Source organism: Delphinapterus leucas, chromosome 1 (assembly GCF_059928025.1).
Source record: "Delphinapterus leucas isolate spDelLeu-1000000601 "Yukka" chromosome 1, BTC_Dleu_Yukka2, whole genome shotgun sequence".
NCBI lineage: Eukaryota > Metazoa > Chordata > Mammalia > Artiodactyla > Monodontidae > Delphinapterus > Delphinapterus leucas.
In genome coordinates this window covers 51,802,525-51,821,934 of record NC_143129.1, presented here as the reverse complement: position 1 = coordinate 51,821,934, position 19,410 = coordinate 51,802,525, and the positions used below count along the sequence as shown (strand labels likewise).

At 41.0% G+C, this 19,410-nt stretch overlaps 1 protein-coding gene across 2 annotated transcripts in view; it reads right to left on the bottom strand.

Annotated features, from left to right (window-relative positions):
- Window positions 1-19,410, bottom strand: part of NIBAN1 (niban apoptosis regulator 1) — a 162,750-nt gene that overhangs the window by 22,543 nt on the left and 120,797 nt on the right. For both annotated transcript variants that reach the window (XM_022593361.2, XM_089910025.1), the window contains exons 6-8: window positions 8,498-8,613; window positions 2,363-2,467; window positions 1,892-2,054 (exon numbers count right to left, since the gene is read on the bottom strand). In XM_022593361.2, the coding sequence (XP_022449069.1) occupies window positions 1,892-2,054; window positions 2,363-2,467; window positions 8,498-8,613 (384 nt within the window). The remainder of the gene's footprint in view (window positions 1-1,891; window positions 2,055-2,362; window positions 2,468-8,497; window positions 8,614-19,410) is intronic.

Sequence of the window (19,410 nt, the reverse complement as noted above, 5' to 3'; positions counted from 1 at the left end):
GGCAGTTTTAAGCTGTATAAAGCATTTCAATATACAGTCAACTCTAGATCTGTTGAGCTAATAAAGGAATAAGAGATCTGGATAATAGGAAACAGAAAACACTCTGAAGTTAATTTATATCTGGCTTTAGAAGGCATCACCTGAACAGGTAAACAACAGATTCAGACACACACTCCTTTGCTCTAGTTATGCCTCCTCCAACCTCCTCTCAGGAGGACCTGTTAGAAGAGCCTGGTGCGAGCTGGGCTGCAGTATGAACAGGGCCTGAAGTGCAGAGGATAACCCACCAAGCAGAAAATCCCATTAGGTTCTAAGTCTCTTGAGCACAGGAACTGGGTCTTCCCTGTTCACTGCTAAAGCTCCATCACCTTGCTCAGAAAGCACTTAGTGACTATATTTTGAATGAATGAGTGAGTGAATAATTTGAAAACTGACTATATAAGAAGATTGCTGATATACAATCACAGATGAGCCGGCGTGCTTTCCCTCTGAAATGATGTTCAGTGTGGTGTGCTTTTTGGGATGTAGGAATGCAGAACCATAGAATTTTATCCTGTAGGATTCCTCAGAGGTCATCTAAGTTCTCTTGTGTGGAAACACACAAACTTCTTTCTTTCAAGGGCCAGATACTGAACATTTTCAGCTTTGCCGTCCCTAAGGTCTCAGTTCCAACGACTCAACAGTGCCTTTGTAGCATGAAAGCAGCCTCAGCCAGTACACAAATGAGTGGGCACAGCTGTCTTCCAATAAAATGCTATTTACAAAAATAGGTGGCAGGCCAGCTTTGGCCCAAGGGCCACAGTTTGCTGACCCCAATCTCATGGGCCCTCCCATGTGATTTCAGAGGAGGATACTGAGGCACATAGAAGTCGAGTGACCTCCCTGAGCACACATGACCATCTACCATTAGAGCTGGGACTATAGACGGTTCCCTACTTAGGATGGTTTGACTTAACGATTTTTCAAGTTTACAGTGGTGTGAAAGCAATAGGCGTTCAGCAGAAACCGTACCTCAAATTTTGCATTTTGATCTTTTCTGGGGCTAGTGATAAGCAGTAAGATTCTCTCTCCTGATGCTGGGCAGGGTCAGCAGCCACAATTCCCCATCAGCCACCGCATCACGAGGGTAAACAACCGATACACTGACAACTATTCTGTACCCAGACGACCTTCTGTTTTTCATCTTTGGTACAGTATTCAATAAATTAAGTGAGATATTCAACACTTTATTAGAAAAGAGGCTTTGTGTTAGATGATTTTTCCCAACTGTAGGCTAATATAAGTGTTCTGAGCGTGTTTAAGGTAACTATGCTAAGCTATGGTATTTGGTAGGTTAGATGTACTAAATGCATTTTCAACGTATGGTGGGTTTATTGGCATGTAACCCCATCATAAGTGGAGGAAGATCTGTAGGATCCAGATTTATTGACTCTAAGCCCAAAGTCTTTTTCTTGTTAAAGGAAAATCCATTATTCACTGATTCAAATATTCACTGTGAGTCTGCATATACCAGGCATGGTACTAGGCACTGGGAATACCTGAGTGAACCAGCGCAGCATGGCCCTGCTCTTCGAGAGCTTACAGCAGGGAGAGGGCAGGAGCAGAGCCATTACAATTTGGTACGAGAAGTGCTACAACGGGAGAGGTGCAGGATCAGGACACACAGGCACCACTACAAGGCAAGCAGCAACGTTTCCTCCACCCTGTGTCCTTGAAGTTTCCATGCGGAGGCCCTTCAGAGCACCACCAGCACGCTCCTATTTCAAGTGTTATCATCTCCTTCCAAGTCCCTCGTGTAATTCTCCTCTAAAACTAGGAATTCTCACTATGTGATGGAGCCTTAGATACACAGCTTATTTAGTTTGTAGGAGCATGGATTATCTCCACTGACCTTTGATCTTTCCAATCAAAAAGTTCTTTGAGTTCACAATCTGATCCATGTCTGAACGGATGGTGCCTTCCAGGCCTTTTGTCAGAGCCCTGCATTCCTCCTTCAATGCACTTAATCCTTCTGAAACTTGATGCCGAACCAGGTTGTAGGCCTCTTCGAGGAGCTGCAACAGAGAACAACACATAAATTGGGGCTCTGTCGTGCGTCAGCACCTGAGGGAGTCAAGTAGAGGCGGGTGGGTTAATCGCAGACAATCGCAACATAAACAAAACTGCACACACATTCTAATTTGTCTTTCAAAGTTTGAGTCTGTTTGGATTAGTCCTCATGTAAGTGAGACTGAGCAGACTGGGCAGTTCTCCACCCAGGGAAGGAATTACATATTAAAAAAAAAAAAAAAAAACCTAAAAAGAGAAGGGAAAGGCATGTTCATTTTGAGTGGCACAGCTGCAGGGCAAAATCATCGCTTACACCGAACCAGGCCCTCTTTCTGTCGTTCTTCTTCCCCTTCATTTTAGGCAGGATGTCTGTCTGAAGGGTTGGCATGAGCTCCTCCATCACCAGGTTACTCAGGATCTGTCAAGAGGAAGAGAGCCTCAGAGCTGGTTTAGTTGGTGACGCCTAAATCTCAGCATCAGGCTAACTGAAGGTGTCATGACTGGCCAACCCCGTCCTGGCTACGTGAGATTGTCCTGCGCTACATGAAATCTGTTAGGTTAATAGTTTAACTCTGGGTCTGAGGCCACAGAAATCTCTAGGAAGACAATCCTAGATGGTAAACGTTCTTAAATACCTGCAAGGAACAGTCACGCCTGTTGACATTTTCCCATTGGAAAGGACAAATTCCTCAGTTCAAACTTCTACTAGTCAAACTAGAAGAATCTAGCCCATTTAGGATAAGAGGGGGAACTTCCATTATAGATAAGGGTATCCTTAGCAAAACTGTGAAGGGGGTCAGGCTTGGTTTTGGTGGCTTGAGTTCTTGTCTGTATCCCCTGAGACCGTCGTTTCCCCTGGAGCTTTCTTGGGATCTAAGTGTCTTCATGCTCTTTGTCTCTACTGCACCCTGAATCCCACCTCCATCTTCTTTAAAGTTTAGAAAAAGAGGGGAATAACAAATACTTTGGAACAACTGGACATTGGTGGGATGAGTAGAATATGGGCGAGGGTTGTCTACAGTTTTCAGGGTGTTTTTAAAAAAATATTGCTCCCAAGTCTTTCCTAAAATGCTGAGGTGAAGCAGCATTTTTGAGGAGTTTAAGAGGAACTTGACATGTGCAAACTCCATAGAAATCAGCAAGTCCAAAAATTAGGTTCAAGTACATCATCAATAATTCATGAACCTCATCTTGCCCAGTGGAGTAAATTCTTGTTTGGAACACATCTGCCCAAGAGTGATGGAAGTGTTGGCACGGGGAGAGTGAGCTGAGAGAGTAAGGACACTGAAGCCAGAACTTCAAATCAATGGGAAATACTGTCTTAGTTTAAAAGTATTAAATTCAAGAATCATAATAATTGTCCAAATTCATCCTTTTGCAGAGATTGGCTTGAATCTGAACATGAGTGTGAAAGGGATTTGAAAGATGAAAACATTATACCGTCCAAAGAAAAAGAACATTCCATCTGGGTGGGCTTATAGTTTTCTTTTAGTCTTTCCCATACAATGCTCCAAGAAATTTGGTTCTATTTTATAACTTAAGGGATTGGAAAGGAAATATGTCTGGAAAAAAAAAGGAGGGGGATGGGAGGGCGTTGAAAGCGGGGGTGGGGTGGGGTGGGGGGAGGGTGTTGGTGATGGGGGAATAGCTCTGGGGCAGGCAGAGGCCAACTCTGTCTCATCCCAACAGCTCTTCCTCCTGTAAACGTCAGCCCCACCACATCCTGACCTTGTGAGGATCCTCACCTGCCCAGCGTCTGCTCTGAGATTCCTTACCTTGGTCAGCCCTCCATGAGCAGGGTCCAAAGCCCTGGGGCTATCGAAAAGAAAGTAGCTAATCTAATAAAACCAATCATACTAATGAAGGAGTTTCCCCAACCTTCCCTCTTCAGAATAGAATCCACTGAGTTTTATCATAAGGAACCTAAAGATATCTCTCGTGCTTTAAAAACGGGGGTGGGGGTGGGGGGTGTAAATTTAATTGCTGGGATTTAACTGGGAGATTTAAAAATTCCACCACACATGTACGAAACCAAACCCGGCATTAGGTTGATCGAAACCAAGAAACGCAGGCCCGCTCCCTGAAGGCCACACCACCTGTTACCTTCCAGATGCTGCAGCTGTGAGGAAGGTGTGAGGCCCAGAGAGACTGCCCTCCTTCCTGAGGCTGGCCCCATGGTCTGATCAGGCTGTTGGCCTTGTGCCCTTTGTGTTACTCAGCAACCATGGGTGAAAGAATCCATTTAAATGGGTCGCATTCAAGGTCATTAGACAAAAGACAACCTATGGACAAGGCCTAAAAAAATGTGGATAGTCTTCTGGTCTTGAAACCACCCTGATCTGTGGGAATTTTGAACTGTTCTCTTGGCCCATCTGGTTAATTTAAAGGCAAATAATAAGTATGCCACATAGCTTGTACTTACATTTTACAAAATGCTTTCCCTCATGACTTCATTTGATACATTTTTTATTAAGTAGAAAATATATTGATGCTTTAACTGGTGTACAAATATTTTCACCTTAATAGTCTGTCAGGCAAGTTATTCTAAGATATTTGCTTTGCCTAGACACTTGCCTAAAATAACCATCACCACGAGGGCATGCCATACTAGCTGTGTGAGTCATTACTATGAAGATAATAATGTAACAATGCTGAAAATCTTCTGAATACAGTCCCCTAGGACTGTGTTATGATTAAGTTCTTAGCAGACATGAAAAAAATGCAAGTAAATTCAGTGCTTTAAACAAAAGATGTCATATTCTCAAACTCAGTTATGCTATGCCCTTTTCTTTAACTACTTGGTAGCTTCTTTGGGGCGCTGACCTCTTTTCTCTGTGGGTCGTAGGACAGACACTGCTTCAGCTCCATGTGCAAGCGGTTACAGTGAAGCTTACCCTCACCAGGCCCCACACAGTAAAGTCTTGAAAGTTATTTCCTTTTACCAGCTTCTTAAAGGATCACCTGACATGGCTCAAAACGCGTATCTGTCACAGGCTGGCTTTGTGACTTGGGCCAACTTCTCTGAATGTTCTTTCTCTCGCCTGGAGGGTACTGGACAAATTATCCTGAAATGCCTTTCCAGTGCTCACACCTGATGAGTCTGTGATTTCACCAAAGAAACTTAGATTCCTGGGGGAGGAAAACTTCATATTGGGTCACTTGATAACTCCAGATTTTACTGATTTCTTCTCTGGTTTTTGTTTTGTTTTGTTTTCCCCTTTAAGGTATTTTTTTTATACAGCAAAATTAACACCTTCCTGTGACTGCTTTGTGCTAATGCTTTATGATGTCCATATACGAACAGACCCACACATGTACCCACACACACTGCTAAGGCTGCCTTGTTCTCTGGATGTTTCTAGGTATGTCTTGCCTCACCACGATGGCAATGGATGAGTCATTTCATTCTTTTACACTTTAGAGCAATTCACACCTATCAGCCCAAACTAAAGAGCAGAAAGTCAACAAAAGAAAACAAACTCAATACTTAACTCCCAGAAAGGACTTAGTACCTGCTTTCAATGCAATCGTGAAGGAATGTGAGCTGATGTGAGATTTCAAATGAAAGAAAAAATCAAGTACCCTGGCTAAACTCAAGGAGCTAAATAACCGTTTAACTTGGTATAGCCCCATGGTTGATGTTGATCTTTCACTGCACCAGAAGTCGGAAGCCATCATTTGCTTTGCCATTTATCCACTTAGCAAGTGACCAAAACAATCAGCTCCACAAGGCAAGGACCATGCTGCCTTGTCCATCTCTGGTTCACTAGCACCCAGCATAGTGCCTGGAATACAGCAGCTCAATAAATAATTGTTGAATGAATAAAACTGAGCAAGTCACTTAATCGCTCTATTCTTCCCTCAGTTACAAAATGGAAATAATAACTGCTCTACATATCTCATGAGATTGATAAAACGAAAAGAGTTAGGATTTGAACATAAAAAGTACCATACAATGGCATTTTAATACTGGTATATCTATTAAATATGCATGTTTATATAACAGGCCAATCAATGACAAGTGGTTCAGCCTCCCCTATGCTTTCATTTTTCTTTTTGGCATAAGTATGGCTAGTCCTTAGTCCTCTCAGATGTATAAATGGATGTGCTTCCTCCAAATATCAGAAACCAAGAATTGATTAAAGTTCTTGAGTAAGTCTCAGGATGGGAAATAAATGAGTTTAGAATCCACCAAAAAAAAAAAAAAAAAGAAAAAGAAAATAAACAAACGGGACCTAATGAAACTTAAAAGCTTTTGCACAGCAAAGGAAACCATAAACAAGACCAAAAGACAACCCTCAGAATGGGAGAAAATATTTGCAAACAAAGCAACTGACAAAGGATTAATCTCCAAAATTTACAAGCAGCTCATGCAGCTCAGTATCATAAAAACAAACAACCCAATCCAAAAATGGGCAGAAGACTTAAAGAGACATTTCTCCAAAGAAGATATACAGATTGCCAACAAACACGTGAAAGGATGCTCAACATCATTAGTCATTAGAGAAATGCAAATCAAAACAATGAGGTATCATCTCACACCAATCAGAATGGCCATGATCAAAAAGTCTACAAATAAATGCTGGAGAGGGTGTGGAGAAAAGGGAATCCTCTTGCACTGCTGATGGGAAATGTAAATTGATACAGCCACTATGGAGAACAGTATGGAGGTTCCTGAAAAAACTAAAAATAGAACTACCATACCACCCAGCAATCCCACTACTGGGCATATACCCTGAGAAAACCATAATTCAAAAAGAGCCACGTACCACAATGTTCATTGCAGCTCTATTTACAATAGCCAGGACATGGAAGCAACCTAAGTGTCCATTGACAGATGAATGGATAAAGAAGATGAGGCACATATAGACAATGGAATATTACTCAGCCATAAAAAGAAATGGAATTGAGTTATTTGCAGTGAGGTGGATGGACGTGGAGTCTGTCATACAGAGTCAAGTAAGTCAGAAAGAGAAAAACAAATACCGTATGCTAACACATATATATGGAATCTAAAAAAAAAAAAAAAGGTTCTGAAGAACCTAGAGGCAGGATGGGAATAAAGACGCAGACCTACTAGAGAATGGACTTGAGGACACAGGGAGGGGGAAGGGTAAGCTGGGACGAAGTAAGAGAGTGGCATGGACATAGATACACTACCAAACGTAAAGTAGATAGCTAGTGGGAAGCAGCCACATAGCACAGGGAGATCAGCTCGGTGCTTTGTGACGACCTAGAGGGGTGGGATAGGGAGGGTGGGAGGGAGACGCAAGAGGGAGGAGATATGGGGACATATGTATATGTATAACTGATTCACTTTGTTATAAAGCAGAAACTAACACACCATTGTAGAGCAGTTATACTCCAATAAAGATGTTAAAAAAAGAAAAAGAAAAAGGAAGAAGAAGAAAAAGAAGGGGGAGAAGGAGGAGGAGAAGATTCTGAGTCATATGGTAAAACAGTAAAGAACAGCCCACTACCATGAGAAAATGATTTTGGCTTTAGATGTTTAATGACCATACAAAGGCAAGACACCATCTGGCATCTTCCAAATATTGTTCCCTAATAACAAATTTCACACTTGCTATTCTGGGATATGAGGGGAAATTAAAGAATAGCATTCTTGGACCCTGTATGCCTTTAATTAAATAATGCCCATACCCAGCCCCCTCTTCCTGGCTGAATCAGCTGTGTGATTGGTGTCCTTATGGAGGATGAGGTCACATCATGAAATACAGTCTCCTTGGAGATTGTAACAAAGTGCCTGGTACCAAACCAACCAAGACACTTAGCCTATGACTGACATTTAATCAGGGTCTTGGGAAATTATACTGGACCACAGGGAATAGAGTACCAGAAAAGGTAAATGAAACATAGAAAACTACCTAATGCTTTCAAAATTTGTTTCCTTTAATTACTTCCTTTATAAATCATTCCATAGATAAAGACAGCTATTTGCCAAATACTTTTCCAACAACATCTCATTTAATTCTCACAACCCTGCAACACAAACATTGTCATTCTTATTTTTTTCAGAGGAGTAACCTGAGACTAAAAGTGGTTAAATAAGGTCGGCAGGCTTTAACCCAAGTCTTCTGACCTAAAGCCCCACCACACACTTTGCACTATGCCACACTGCTCACATTTGCTTCTAGTCTGGAAGCATGAGGTCATTTGAGAGAATATGCATTTTCCAGAAAGAAACTGGAAGTAGCTCTTCCATTGCAGTTGCAGTATTTTGGGCTGCCCTATTTAGTGTCTGGTCTGGAGGTCTTTAGAGAAGGTGTCGGATAGTTTCCTGACCAAACGCTTCTAGACAATGAGAGAAATGGCCTTTGGAACCACATCCTCCATGCTTGCAAGTTTTAAAATTTGCTTATTTATTATGACTCTGACCTCCTACCACTCAGATGGAGAATAGGATCCAAAAGTCTGAGCCCCATGTTACCTGGACTTCATCCCCAGTGATCATTTCCCACGAGCCATAGTGTCCCTTCTCCTGTCGGAAGAATTGCACAGCTTCTAAAAAGGCTTGGACTTCAAATGTCGTCTGCTTCATGTAATCTAAAAGAAAGAGGCAAGGGCATTTAGCAAACAAAACCACTTTATTTTACATTTTGCCATGGTCCAGAGACCTAGCATTACCTGAATATTACAAGGGATAGAATTATGAGACACAAAAAAGTTAAGCAAGTACTGAATTCCAAATTCATTTGCAGGTGTATATCACATGACTTGCTCACTCTACCAGCTGATTAATTCTATCAGTTACTAGACATGCTGGTTATGACCAGAGCAAATCTATCCCCCTTTATCTCTCTTGTATTTCCCTCAGACACCCAGGCACTTAGTGGCTTTATGCCACCAACTATAACACCTCAGTAAGGCAGACTATTCCTCAAAGTCCCTCATGTACCCAAGGTATCCCCTCCCAGCTTCCCAAATAAAACTCCAATTTCTCTGTGACCTGATATCAACTTTCTGTCAAAAGGACATCAATATAATAGGCTGATTTATACAAATGAAGGATAATAATTGCTAACACATATAGCAAGATGCTGTTCTTCTAAGCGTGTTACATATTTCATTGAAACCTCACAGGAACCTCTGAGGTGAGTATTATCATCTCCAGCTTGCAGATGAGGAGACTATAGCACAGGCAGCACAGAAAGGTGAATTAATTGCCAAAGGTCATATACCAATAAGGGTATGAACTCAGATAGTTTGACCCAAGAGCCTGCTTCTAAGCGCTACGCTATACTACCTCACATACTAGTTTTTTGATTTCCCTTTCCAAACATATTGGATTTTAAAAGGTGTTTTATCTGAGAGGTAATATCCTACCACAAAGGAATGTATACCTAATGGTATAGGATTTTTTTTTTTTTTTTTTTTGCGGTACGCGGGCCTCTCACTGTCGTGGCCCCTCCCGTTGCGGAGCACAGGCTCCGGACGCGCAGGCTCAGCGGCCATGGCTCACGGGCCCAGCCGCTCCGTGGCATGTGGGATCTTCCTGGACCGGGGAACGAACCCACGTCCCCTGCATCGGCAGGCAGACTCTCAACCACTGCGCGACCAGGGAAGCCCGGTATAGGATTTTTAAGTGTGCTAAATGGCCTTCCTGGAATTCCACAAATCATACCGTGCATGCAAATATCTTCATTTCTGCAATGGACTGAATGCTTGTGTCTCCTAAAATTCATATGTTGAAACCCTAATCCCCAATGTAATGATATTTGGAGATGGAGGCTTTGGGAGGTAATTAGGTCATGAAGGTAGAGCCCTCACGTTGGACTTAAGCCCTTATAAGAAAAGGCTCGCTCTCTTGCTCTGTCTCTCTCCTCTCTCTCTGTCTCTGTCTCTGTCTCTGTCCAGACACTGGATCTGCCACTGCCTTGATCTTGGACTTCCAAGACCATGGTATTTTTGTTAGAGCAGCCCAAACTGACCAAGAGAATTTTCATCACATAAAACTAGCTCATGGAGGATACAGTGATAACCGAATTATAGAAATATTAGCAGGAAAGTGAATTTTAGAAATAATCTAATCTAACAATAAAGAAATCAAATCTTAGAAAATGGAAATAAAGTAGGCAAAGTGAAATGACTGAAAGGGTCAAGTCTCCTGCCTCCTGCTTCTCCCCCAGTAGGACACAAAGTTCTCTTGCTAATAGCGTATGATCTGTATTAATAGGGCAATATTAGATAGGTCAGTTGAAGGCAGCTGATTCACTGGGGGGGAGGACCTTCAGAGCTTTAAGCCAGTGGGATTGCTCAGTTAAGGACTCAATGGTTGATTCGGGGACTGAGCAGAACTAAAAGAGGATCAATCTGCTCTAAAAGGGGACAATCAATTAATGGATTGTAGATGACTCTTTTGAGATTGGCTTACTAGGTCATAAACCTCAGGAACTTGGAAAAGAGAAAATACAACTCAAGGAATAGCCTCTATATGAGTACAAGCAGGGCTTCCCTGGTGGCGCAGTGGTTGAGAGTCTGCCTGCCGATGCAGGGGACACGGGTTCGTGCCCCGGTCCGGGAGGATCCCACATGCCGCGGAGCGGCTGGGCCCGTGAGCCGTGGCCGCTGGGCCTGCACGTCCGGAGCCTGTGCTCCGCAACGGGAGAGGCCACGGCAGTGAGAGGCCTGTGTACCGCAAAAAAAAAAAAAAAAAAAAAATCTAAATCAGAAAAAGGGCATGTCCCAAGAATCAGGTTTTCAAACTGAAGTGTTTTCTTCCTTGCCATTTATTTATTTGGTTTGGCAATTGATTTAGTGTTTAATCTTAGAGGTTTGGAAAACACAAGTTAAGGTCTTGGTATAAAATTGGCAACAAGGGGGCTGTGATATGGGGCTCAGTACACGGGGAGGAACTATACCAATTGAGATGGAAACTGTAATTACTACACTGAGATTCAAAACTGACTCATGTGCTCTTATTTTTAACAGCTGTTTTCATTTCCAGCCTAAGGAAACAAAGAGATGGAAGAAAATGTGGTACTTAGATGGAGTGAGTATTGCCAGACCCACGAGCCTGGGAATGAGGTTTAAGTTCTTCAAGTCCCTACAAGAAGCATCAATTTACTTCTTTCTCCCCTAGCTGACCTCAGTAACCGGAGGAGGTATCTGAAATCATGGCCATACCATCTATATCTATATACATATATATGTAAAGAAAACTATGACACTCCCCCTGATGGCTGCTTTTTCAAAGACCTTTGGAGAAAATAACTGAAGAAATGAGATTTGGAGGCAATGATGTGGGAGCCAGAGAGAAGTCAAGGAAGAAGTGGAAGAGCTAGAATGCAGCAGTGATGCAGGATGAGGCATGTTAATATAGGCAGAGAAGAAAAGTATTAGCAATCAAATGGACCACAAAGGAAATTATAGTCATCGAACAGTAGTAATGAAGTTTAAAAAAATAAGGGCATGAATCTCCATTCTGGACTCTACCATTAAGCCAGACTTACACTGGATTTTAACTACTCTTTTTCCTTATGGTAAAAAGGACCAATCACTGATTTCATCATTAGATTTTTTAGATTATAAACGGAGTAAAGTAATTTATATAAAACTTTTAGAACACTATCTGTCACGTAATAAGTTGCTTTATGGATATTGGTTCTCATGATTATAAACAAAGTCCAATAGAAACTGCCAGATCATTAAGGAAATAAAGACAAAGGTTTGCTTTGTAAAGGACAGAACTACAATGCAATGCTCATATGATCTTCACTTCTTCTAAGCTGTTTGCCAAGGCACTGCTGAACTCAGCCAGAATGTACAGGTGTTTGAAAGAAACCAGATTTTCAGTTATTTAATCTACTTCCTGCCACGGATCCCATGGGAACAGATTCTGGGATCATAATCACCCATGCTCCTGCCAACAAGAACTTGAGAGTTAGTTCCATGGCCCCCAGAATCAACAATGGTTTTTGGTCTTTCGGCCCTCTCCTGCAAGCTGACTTAGAAAAATGGCAGGCATCAGCTCAGACTCTACTTTTCCAACATGCTGTAGTCATGAGGATGCTCAAGGAGACAGACGTGCTGGGGAGAACTTAGGCATCATTAAATCCAGCTCCTTCAATTTACGGATGAGGAAACTGGAAGAAGAAATGGTTAATTTCTTAGCTGAAGGTCACACAGCTGGTCAGAATCAGAGCCAAGAGTTGAAAAAGTGGCTCTGGCATGTCATAAGCAGCCTTGGCATTCATGCTTACTTAAATCATAGACTATGAGAGTTAGAACTGATCTCAAAGGTCACCCATCCCAAGCTCTTTTCAATGCTGGGAGACTTCAGAATCCCTGAGACACTCGTCCAGCCTTAGCTTGAATATTTCCAGTGACAGGAGGCTCACAATTTAATGAAATAGTCTTTTTTGTCACTGAACTGCTGTAATTATTTGAAAAATTTTCCTTCTGTTGAGCCAAAATCTGTTTCCATGAACTCTCATTAATCCTGCTTCTGCCTTTCAGAGCAAAATAGACAAGTTTACTCTTCTTCCATATGGTAACTAAAAGATAGCTGAGTATCCTTATCTTCCTGCAATCATCCTTTAAACAATATAGTTTGGGGATTTTTAAAAACTTGGCCCTCCTTTTTCCTTCCTTCCCTTAGTGACCAATTTGAATCTGTCAATATCTTTCTTAAATTTGGACCTAGACTGAATACAACATAAAGAGTATTGTCTAACTAGTGCAAATAATGTAAAGTAGAAAGATTACTTTCCTTTTTCTGGTCCCTAACCTCTTTTTTAATCAACCATAGCAACCTGTTGGCTCATACATTTCCTGTAGTCCAATAAAATCCCTACAACTTTTTCATAAAAAACCCTTGTCAATCTAAGCCTTTTCTAACCTATACTTCTGCTTTTGATTTTGAAGTGCAGGCTTTAACATTACCCCTGTTAAAGTACAACTTACCGTGATCAGTTCAGTGACCTAGAGCCTGCCAAAATCATTAAAAAATTGTAATTCTGTCCCCAGACTCCCTTTTTTACCTCGGTATCATACGAAGATTTGGTGGGCTTAACCTTCTGTGTTTCTATCCAACTCACTGACAAAAACATTCATCAGATCAAAGGTGAGGACAGAGCCCTGGGAAACTCTAAACATTTTAGGAGACATGTGGGAGACACATCTTGGCCATTCACTCAACAATCGCATCCTCGGGACCAAGACATGTCTATTTTCCTTAGTCCCTCCCTAGTTCTCATCTGTGCAGCTGCATGGAAAACTCATATTTGGGAGACATGATTAAGGACTTTTGCAAGGGAAAGAAAGCTTCTCTAGGCCCCTTGGGGACAATTATTCAGGGGTCCAGCCAGAGAGAAATCGTTTTTGTTTTTTTTCCACTTATACGGATTTACTGCATGTCTGAGTCAACTGAAACGCCAAAGCTCCAAGGCCTATGTAGTCATCCTGGATTTTAACTCTGGCTGCTGTGTCGGGACTCCCTGACTCGGGCTGGGTTTGGAAGCTGCCTTGTTATTTTATTTTATTGGTAAATGGTGCCAAGCCATGTTAGCTGATCTGCCTGGTGATTTGTGAAAGTTATGTAACAGCATTACTCACTACACTGCTATGGGGTTCATCTCACTAATGTACGCTTCCAAACTGTCTTCAGCTTCAGGTCATATGTCGTCTTTTTTTTAGGAGACCTGCAGCAAGGCTGTTTGTCCTAGTTTCTCTTCCAGAGCACAGAAGCAGCCCTGGGGAAAGTAACCAGCATTTACTGAATACTATCATGGAGTATGAACCATAAGAGATGTTTACACACACTGTCTCATATAATCCTTCCAATAATCCCATTAGGTAGGAATTCATATTCCCACTTTAAGGCTGACAAAGAAACTGAGTTTCAGAAAGGTTAACTAATCCATTTCAGCTAGTATATGGACAAGCAAGGCCTATTTGCTTCCAATGTCCTGTTATAACACTCTATGGTTTTATTTTTTTAACTTTTTATTTTGAGACAATCGTACATTCACATTTTTATAAGAAATAATACAGAGATATCCAACATATCCTCACCCAGTTTTCCCTAATGGAAATATCTTGCAAAAGCTATAGTACAATATCACAAGCAGGAAATTGACACTGATTCAATCTAGCCACCTTATTCAGATTTCATCAGTTTTACATGCACAGGTGGTGGGTGTGTGTGTATGTGTGTGTGTGTGTGTGTGTGTGTGTGTGTGTGTGTGTTGTGGTTTAACTTTAAAATTATTTTATTTTTTTTATATCTTTATTGGAATATAACTGCTTTACAATGTGGTGTTAGTTTCTGCTGTACAACAAAGTGAATCAGCTATAGGTATACATATATCCCCATATCCCTCCCTCTTGAGCCTCCCTCCCACCCTCCCTATCCCACCCCTCTAGGTCGTCACAAAGCACCGAGCTGATCTCCCTGTGCTATGCGGCTGCTTCCCACCAGGCAACTATTTTATAAAGTTATTTTAAATTTTATTTCCTTCTCAAAGTTTAGAATCATATAATTCTAGAATTTGACTATATCACAGGGATCATTTAGTCCAAACCACTCATTTGATTAGTGAGCAGATTGAGGGCAAGATAGAATGTGATGTGCATTATTAAAAACAAAACAAAAGAAAACCCTCTCATTGGGATTAAAAATGAATGATGTCTGTTCTAATGAAATGGTAATAAAAATTTTTATTTTTATTAAAAAACTTATTTATTCATGACCAACTTAAGCAAATATTTATTACCAAATTGTAAATAATAACTCTTATGAGAACTAGCCCCAGGTTTACTTAGAAGTCCCTGAATAGTATTCTGTAAACTGCCAGACGAAAATATTCATCTACCGGCCAAACCATGTCTGTGTTAGTGAGCACAGACCTACCAGGAAGAGAAGAGGAATAAGCCAAGAAAGAATGTACACCTCCTGAAGATCCAGGGACCCCAGAATGAATTATAATGGTGTTACTCTAGTTGAAAATACAAACATACGAGAACTCACTCTGAGGATATAAAAGACTTCTTAAATAAATGGAAAAAAGGTGTTTCTATTGTTTTGATAGAATGTTTTAACCACGCAGAAAAACTGTATGCTTCATCTAGCTAAAAGCGGTACATCTCATGAATTTTTGACTTGTCAATAAATATTAAAAGGCTGTTTGTTAACACAGAAAATGAAGTGGAAATTACTAAAACAAGTGAAGACAAACTAACCTCATTTCCTTTAAACAAATTACATTGGTAGAATATAGCTACCTTTGACTTTGGAGACATCCTGTATCTAGATTTTAGCAAGACAAATATTAGAGCTTTACATAATTTTGACTGACACACTGAAGAAATTTAGATTAGTTGATAATGCAAACAAACATAATGAAGTAGGTAAATAGCCTAAATGATGGGTGCTGGTTAAAGGGCTGATGTTACTGACATCTTAGAGGAAAACATTTTCAATTACTTGGAAAAGGTAATATATAGACAGACAGACAGATAGAGATAGATAGGTAACCAGGGTTTCACTTAACTGTGAGCTCAGTACAAGTCAGTGGTGTGATACAGTCGTACGTAAAGCAGGTGAGGTTGGACCACAGGAATGTGGAATATACCAAAGACAATGACGGTTATAGATAGATTCTGAGATACACCACTCTGAGCTTATCATTATATACTTCCAGCTCATGCTGAGCAACAGAATATTTTACAAAAAATTTAAAAATAAAGAAAAAAAGGTGGAGTATTCTGAAGAAGACCAAGTAAATGAGGAATCTCACAGCCTTGGAAAGAAAAAAACTAGAGGGAAGAATTCTTTATCTGTGTGAAGATCTGCAATGTAAAAGAGGACTGGATTTGTTCCTTGTAGATTCCAGATACTAGAGTCAGGATAGCATGGTCCAAAGTAGAGTGTGGCAGATTTTGACTTAATATTTTGACTCAAAATTTCTAACATTTAGATTTATCTTAGAGTGAAATAGGCTCCAATAAGTTGTCAAAAGTTCCCCTCCAAGAGGAAGTGCTCCATCAGGGCTGAGTTACCTTGTAGAAAGTGTACGGACTTGCTTAAATCTCTCTATTATACACTATCATGACATTGTGTACCTCCTCACCATAGTACTTAGAACAATTATAATTTCATAGTTGTTAGTATAATCATTTTAATATGCCTTTTCCCTAGACTGTAAGCTCTAGGAAGACAGGAGACTGCTGTTCGCATTCATCACTGCATCCTCAATCCCTGGTCTAGTGTCTGGCACATAAGATAGAAAGAGAAAGAGGGAAAAGAAATGAGGGAAGGAAGGAGGAAAGAAAGAGAGGAAGGGAGAAAGGGAGGAAGGGAGTGATTCAAATACTAGAGAGAGGGCTGGATTAAATCTCCTTATAAATTCCCTTCTAAACTGAGATTAACAAAACCCAAGCACTGCGAATGAATCACATTCTCTTCGCGAGTCTTTTCCCTACCGTTGTAAAGAATTTCTGAAGGAAATGGATGTCCTCATCCCAATGCTTCTCAGACTCTGGCGAGCATCAGAATCCCCTGCAGGGCTTGCTGACGCAGACTGTTGGGCCCCACCCCAGAGTCTCCGATTCAGCAGGTCTGAACTGGGGCCCAAGAATGTGCATTTCTAACAAGCTCTCCAAGTGATTCTGCTGCAGGTGGTTTACAGACCAGATTTTGAGAAAACAAATTACAGAGAAGGAAGAGATACAGTAGAAGACCGTGACTCTTGAATGCTTAGGGTCTTAATGAGGTCTTTCCCTCATTATCAGGTTAAGAAATGTCCCCTCTGCCAACTGCTCACCTATTTAACACAAATGAACCCTTCTACTTACTCAAAGTGATGTATAAAAATAGTACTATGACGGAGATTTATCAGAGGTATGTGGATAAGGAGCCACTTTAGGCAGGTTCGTAAGGACATCATCTCATGCAACTAGAACTCTACCCGTGGAAGGGAACTCCCACTCACTTCAGAGGCAATCATCATTGTCTGGACATAAATCCTCAGATGCAACCCTAGTTAAACCTCATTTTCCCTTTTTTGGTACTCAGTGGATATGTGGACTATATCTTCTGTGGCAGCCTTCTTTTCTTCAGCATATATTATCTCACTTTCTTTATCTTAATTTTTTTCAAAGTCTCAAAGAGATAGAAATGACCTATGCTCTCATCTCTTCCAAAGGTAAGGATGGTGTAATCGAACTCCTGGTAAGGAAGGAGGAAATAGTTTATTCTTTCCAAATACCGTGAAGATACTCTGTGCCCTGAAGCTATATTCGTTGAATATGTCTTCCGTGGCCCTGAAAGAGTTTGTCTATCACCCTATGTATCTAAGATACCTGGGCAGAGTCAGGCCAAGAGAACAATGACACAATCAGTCATTTCCTATCTGCCCAGGACAAACATATATGGCTTTACATGGGTGAGATTTATATTCTAAGACAGTGAGTGCAGAACTGTTTCCCAATCCTCTAATAACTATTTGTGGAGATGATGCTGAAATGCCTCAGGAGGAAAAAGTAATTACACCCAAAAACCTAAGCAAAACAAATGAAGACTATCTAATTTACTCTTTAAAATGTGAATTTTAAAAGAGTTCTTTATGTAATGTTTATAGGCCGTTGTGACAGTGCCCACACTCGGGTAATCTTTCAGCTCAGACCACGGAAACTGGGTCAGGTGCCTCCCACTGAAATTGTGGGGAGTTGTGTGGTTTACTCCCTGCAGGCAAAAACTTAACCACACAACCTGGACACAATTTAAAGCAAGCTTGAGTGTTCAAATGCATAGGGAAGATGCTCCTCTAGCCACAGACTTGTCTTCAATTTTTGATGACACTGTCTCTTATTCCTGGAAATAACTGTTTACACATGGGTCTTGGTATAATTTGTCACTGCAGAACACAAAAATATTAGGGAAATTCTTCCTGGCTGATTCTCTGGATGACCTTAATATTGTGAGTTCAGAACACCTTGCCTAGTCTGTGGAAGCATGCTTCCACAAGTAAAGGAAGAGGTTTACATTAGGGAACAAATCACTGGTGCTAACTGGCATCACTTCACCATATCCTAGCCTGACACACCCACAGAGTGTCCTGCTGTCTGATGATGTATCTGGGGATTTCTCACTCATCATGATCATTTATCATCACCAGTGATTAATAATAGCATCCACCTTGCACTTGTCAGAAGATTTTACAGTTTACATCTCATTTGATTCTCACAGCAATCTCATGATACAGGTAAGCCAGATGTAATCATTCCCAGGTAGAAAATGGAAAGAAGTGAAAATCAAAGAAGTTTAAGTCATTGCCCAAGGTCAGATGAATACATAACTCCTTTTATCAGGTCATCAAATGAAAGTTAAAATAATCGGCAGAAAGAAAATTTCTACTCCCATAAAGACTCAATATCAAAAAGGACCTAACCTTACTTAAAACTTCTAACTACAACAGAAGTTGTAACTACTTTTATCTAGGATAAAATATCTTAGTTTCCTATATTATTTATAACAGTTTTCCAAAGACCTAAAAAATTAAGTTGACCCATGCTCCATTCCCTTCCTAAGTAGGTACAGCAGCCACAGACTCCTGGAACCCATTATCCTGCCCTGATTAAAAAAGTGAGGCTAGTTAATCCACGGTCTCCTCCTTAGGTTTGGAGGGTCACTATATAGTTTAGTCCTCAGGTTCTTAGGGACCAGATCACTTTATAAAAACTAGGAACTTCATGGGCTTCCCTGGTGGTGCAGTGGTTGAGAGTCCGCCTGCCGATGCAGGGGACACAGGTTCGTGCCCTGGTCTGGGAAGATCCCACATGCCGCGGAGCGGCTGGGCCCGTGAGCCATGGCCGCTGAACCTGCGCGTCCCAAGCCTGTGCTCCGCAAAGGGAGAGGCCACAGCAGTGAGAGGCCCGCATACCGCAAAAAACAAACAAACTAGGAACTTCAGCAGTCATGTACCAATAAAAACAGTGTCCACATTCCTGACCTATTACAAGAAGGGGCAGTGCTGCCAACAGAGTTCTTTTTAATTTCTGGGTTAGCTGAGCCTATTATATGTACCAATTTTGCAAAATTGTTTTAAGCCAAAAGACACTTTGAAAGCATCTTGCTATTGGGGAGGTTGAAGGCCTATGACTCTACAGCAGCATATACTGTGCCACTAAATGATCCATTGAATGTGCTTTATAGGGTAAGTATGTGTTTTATCATGAAAACTCTTAGGCATTCACAATGATTTTCAGTAAAGTCCAAGGAGCATCTTCTTTAATAAGTTGGTTAACAACAAGTTTAAGCAAAACATGATAGGAATACTGAACGGAATATTATGCAGTCACTAAAATAACAACTATGATGACTTAGACAAACTGTGGAAAAGC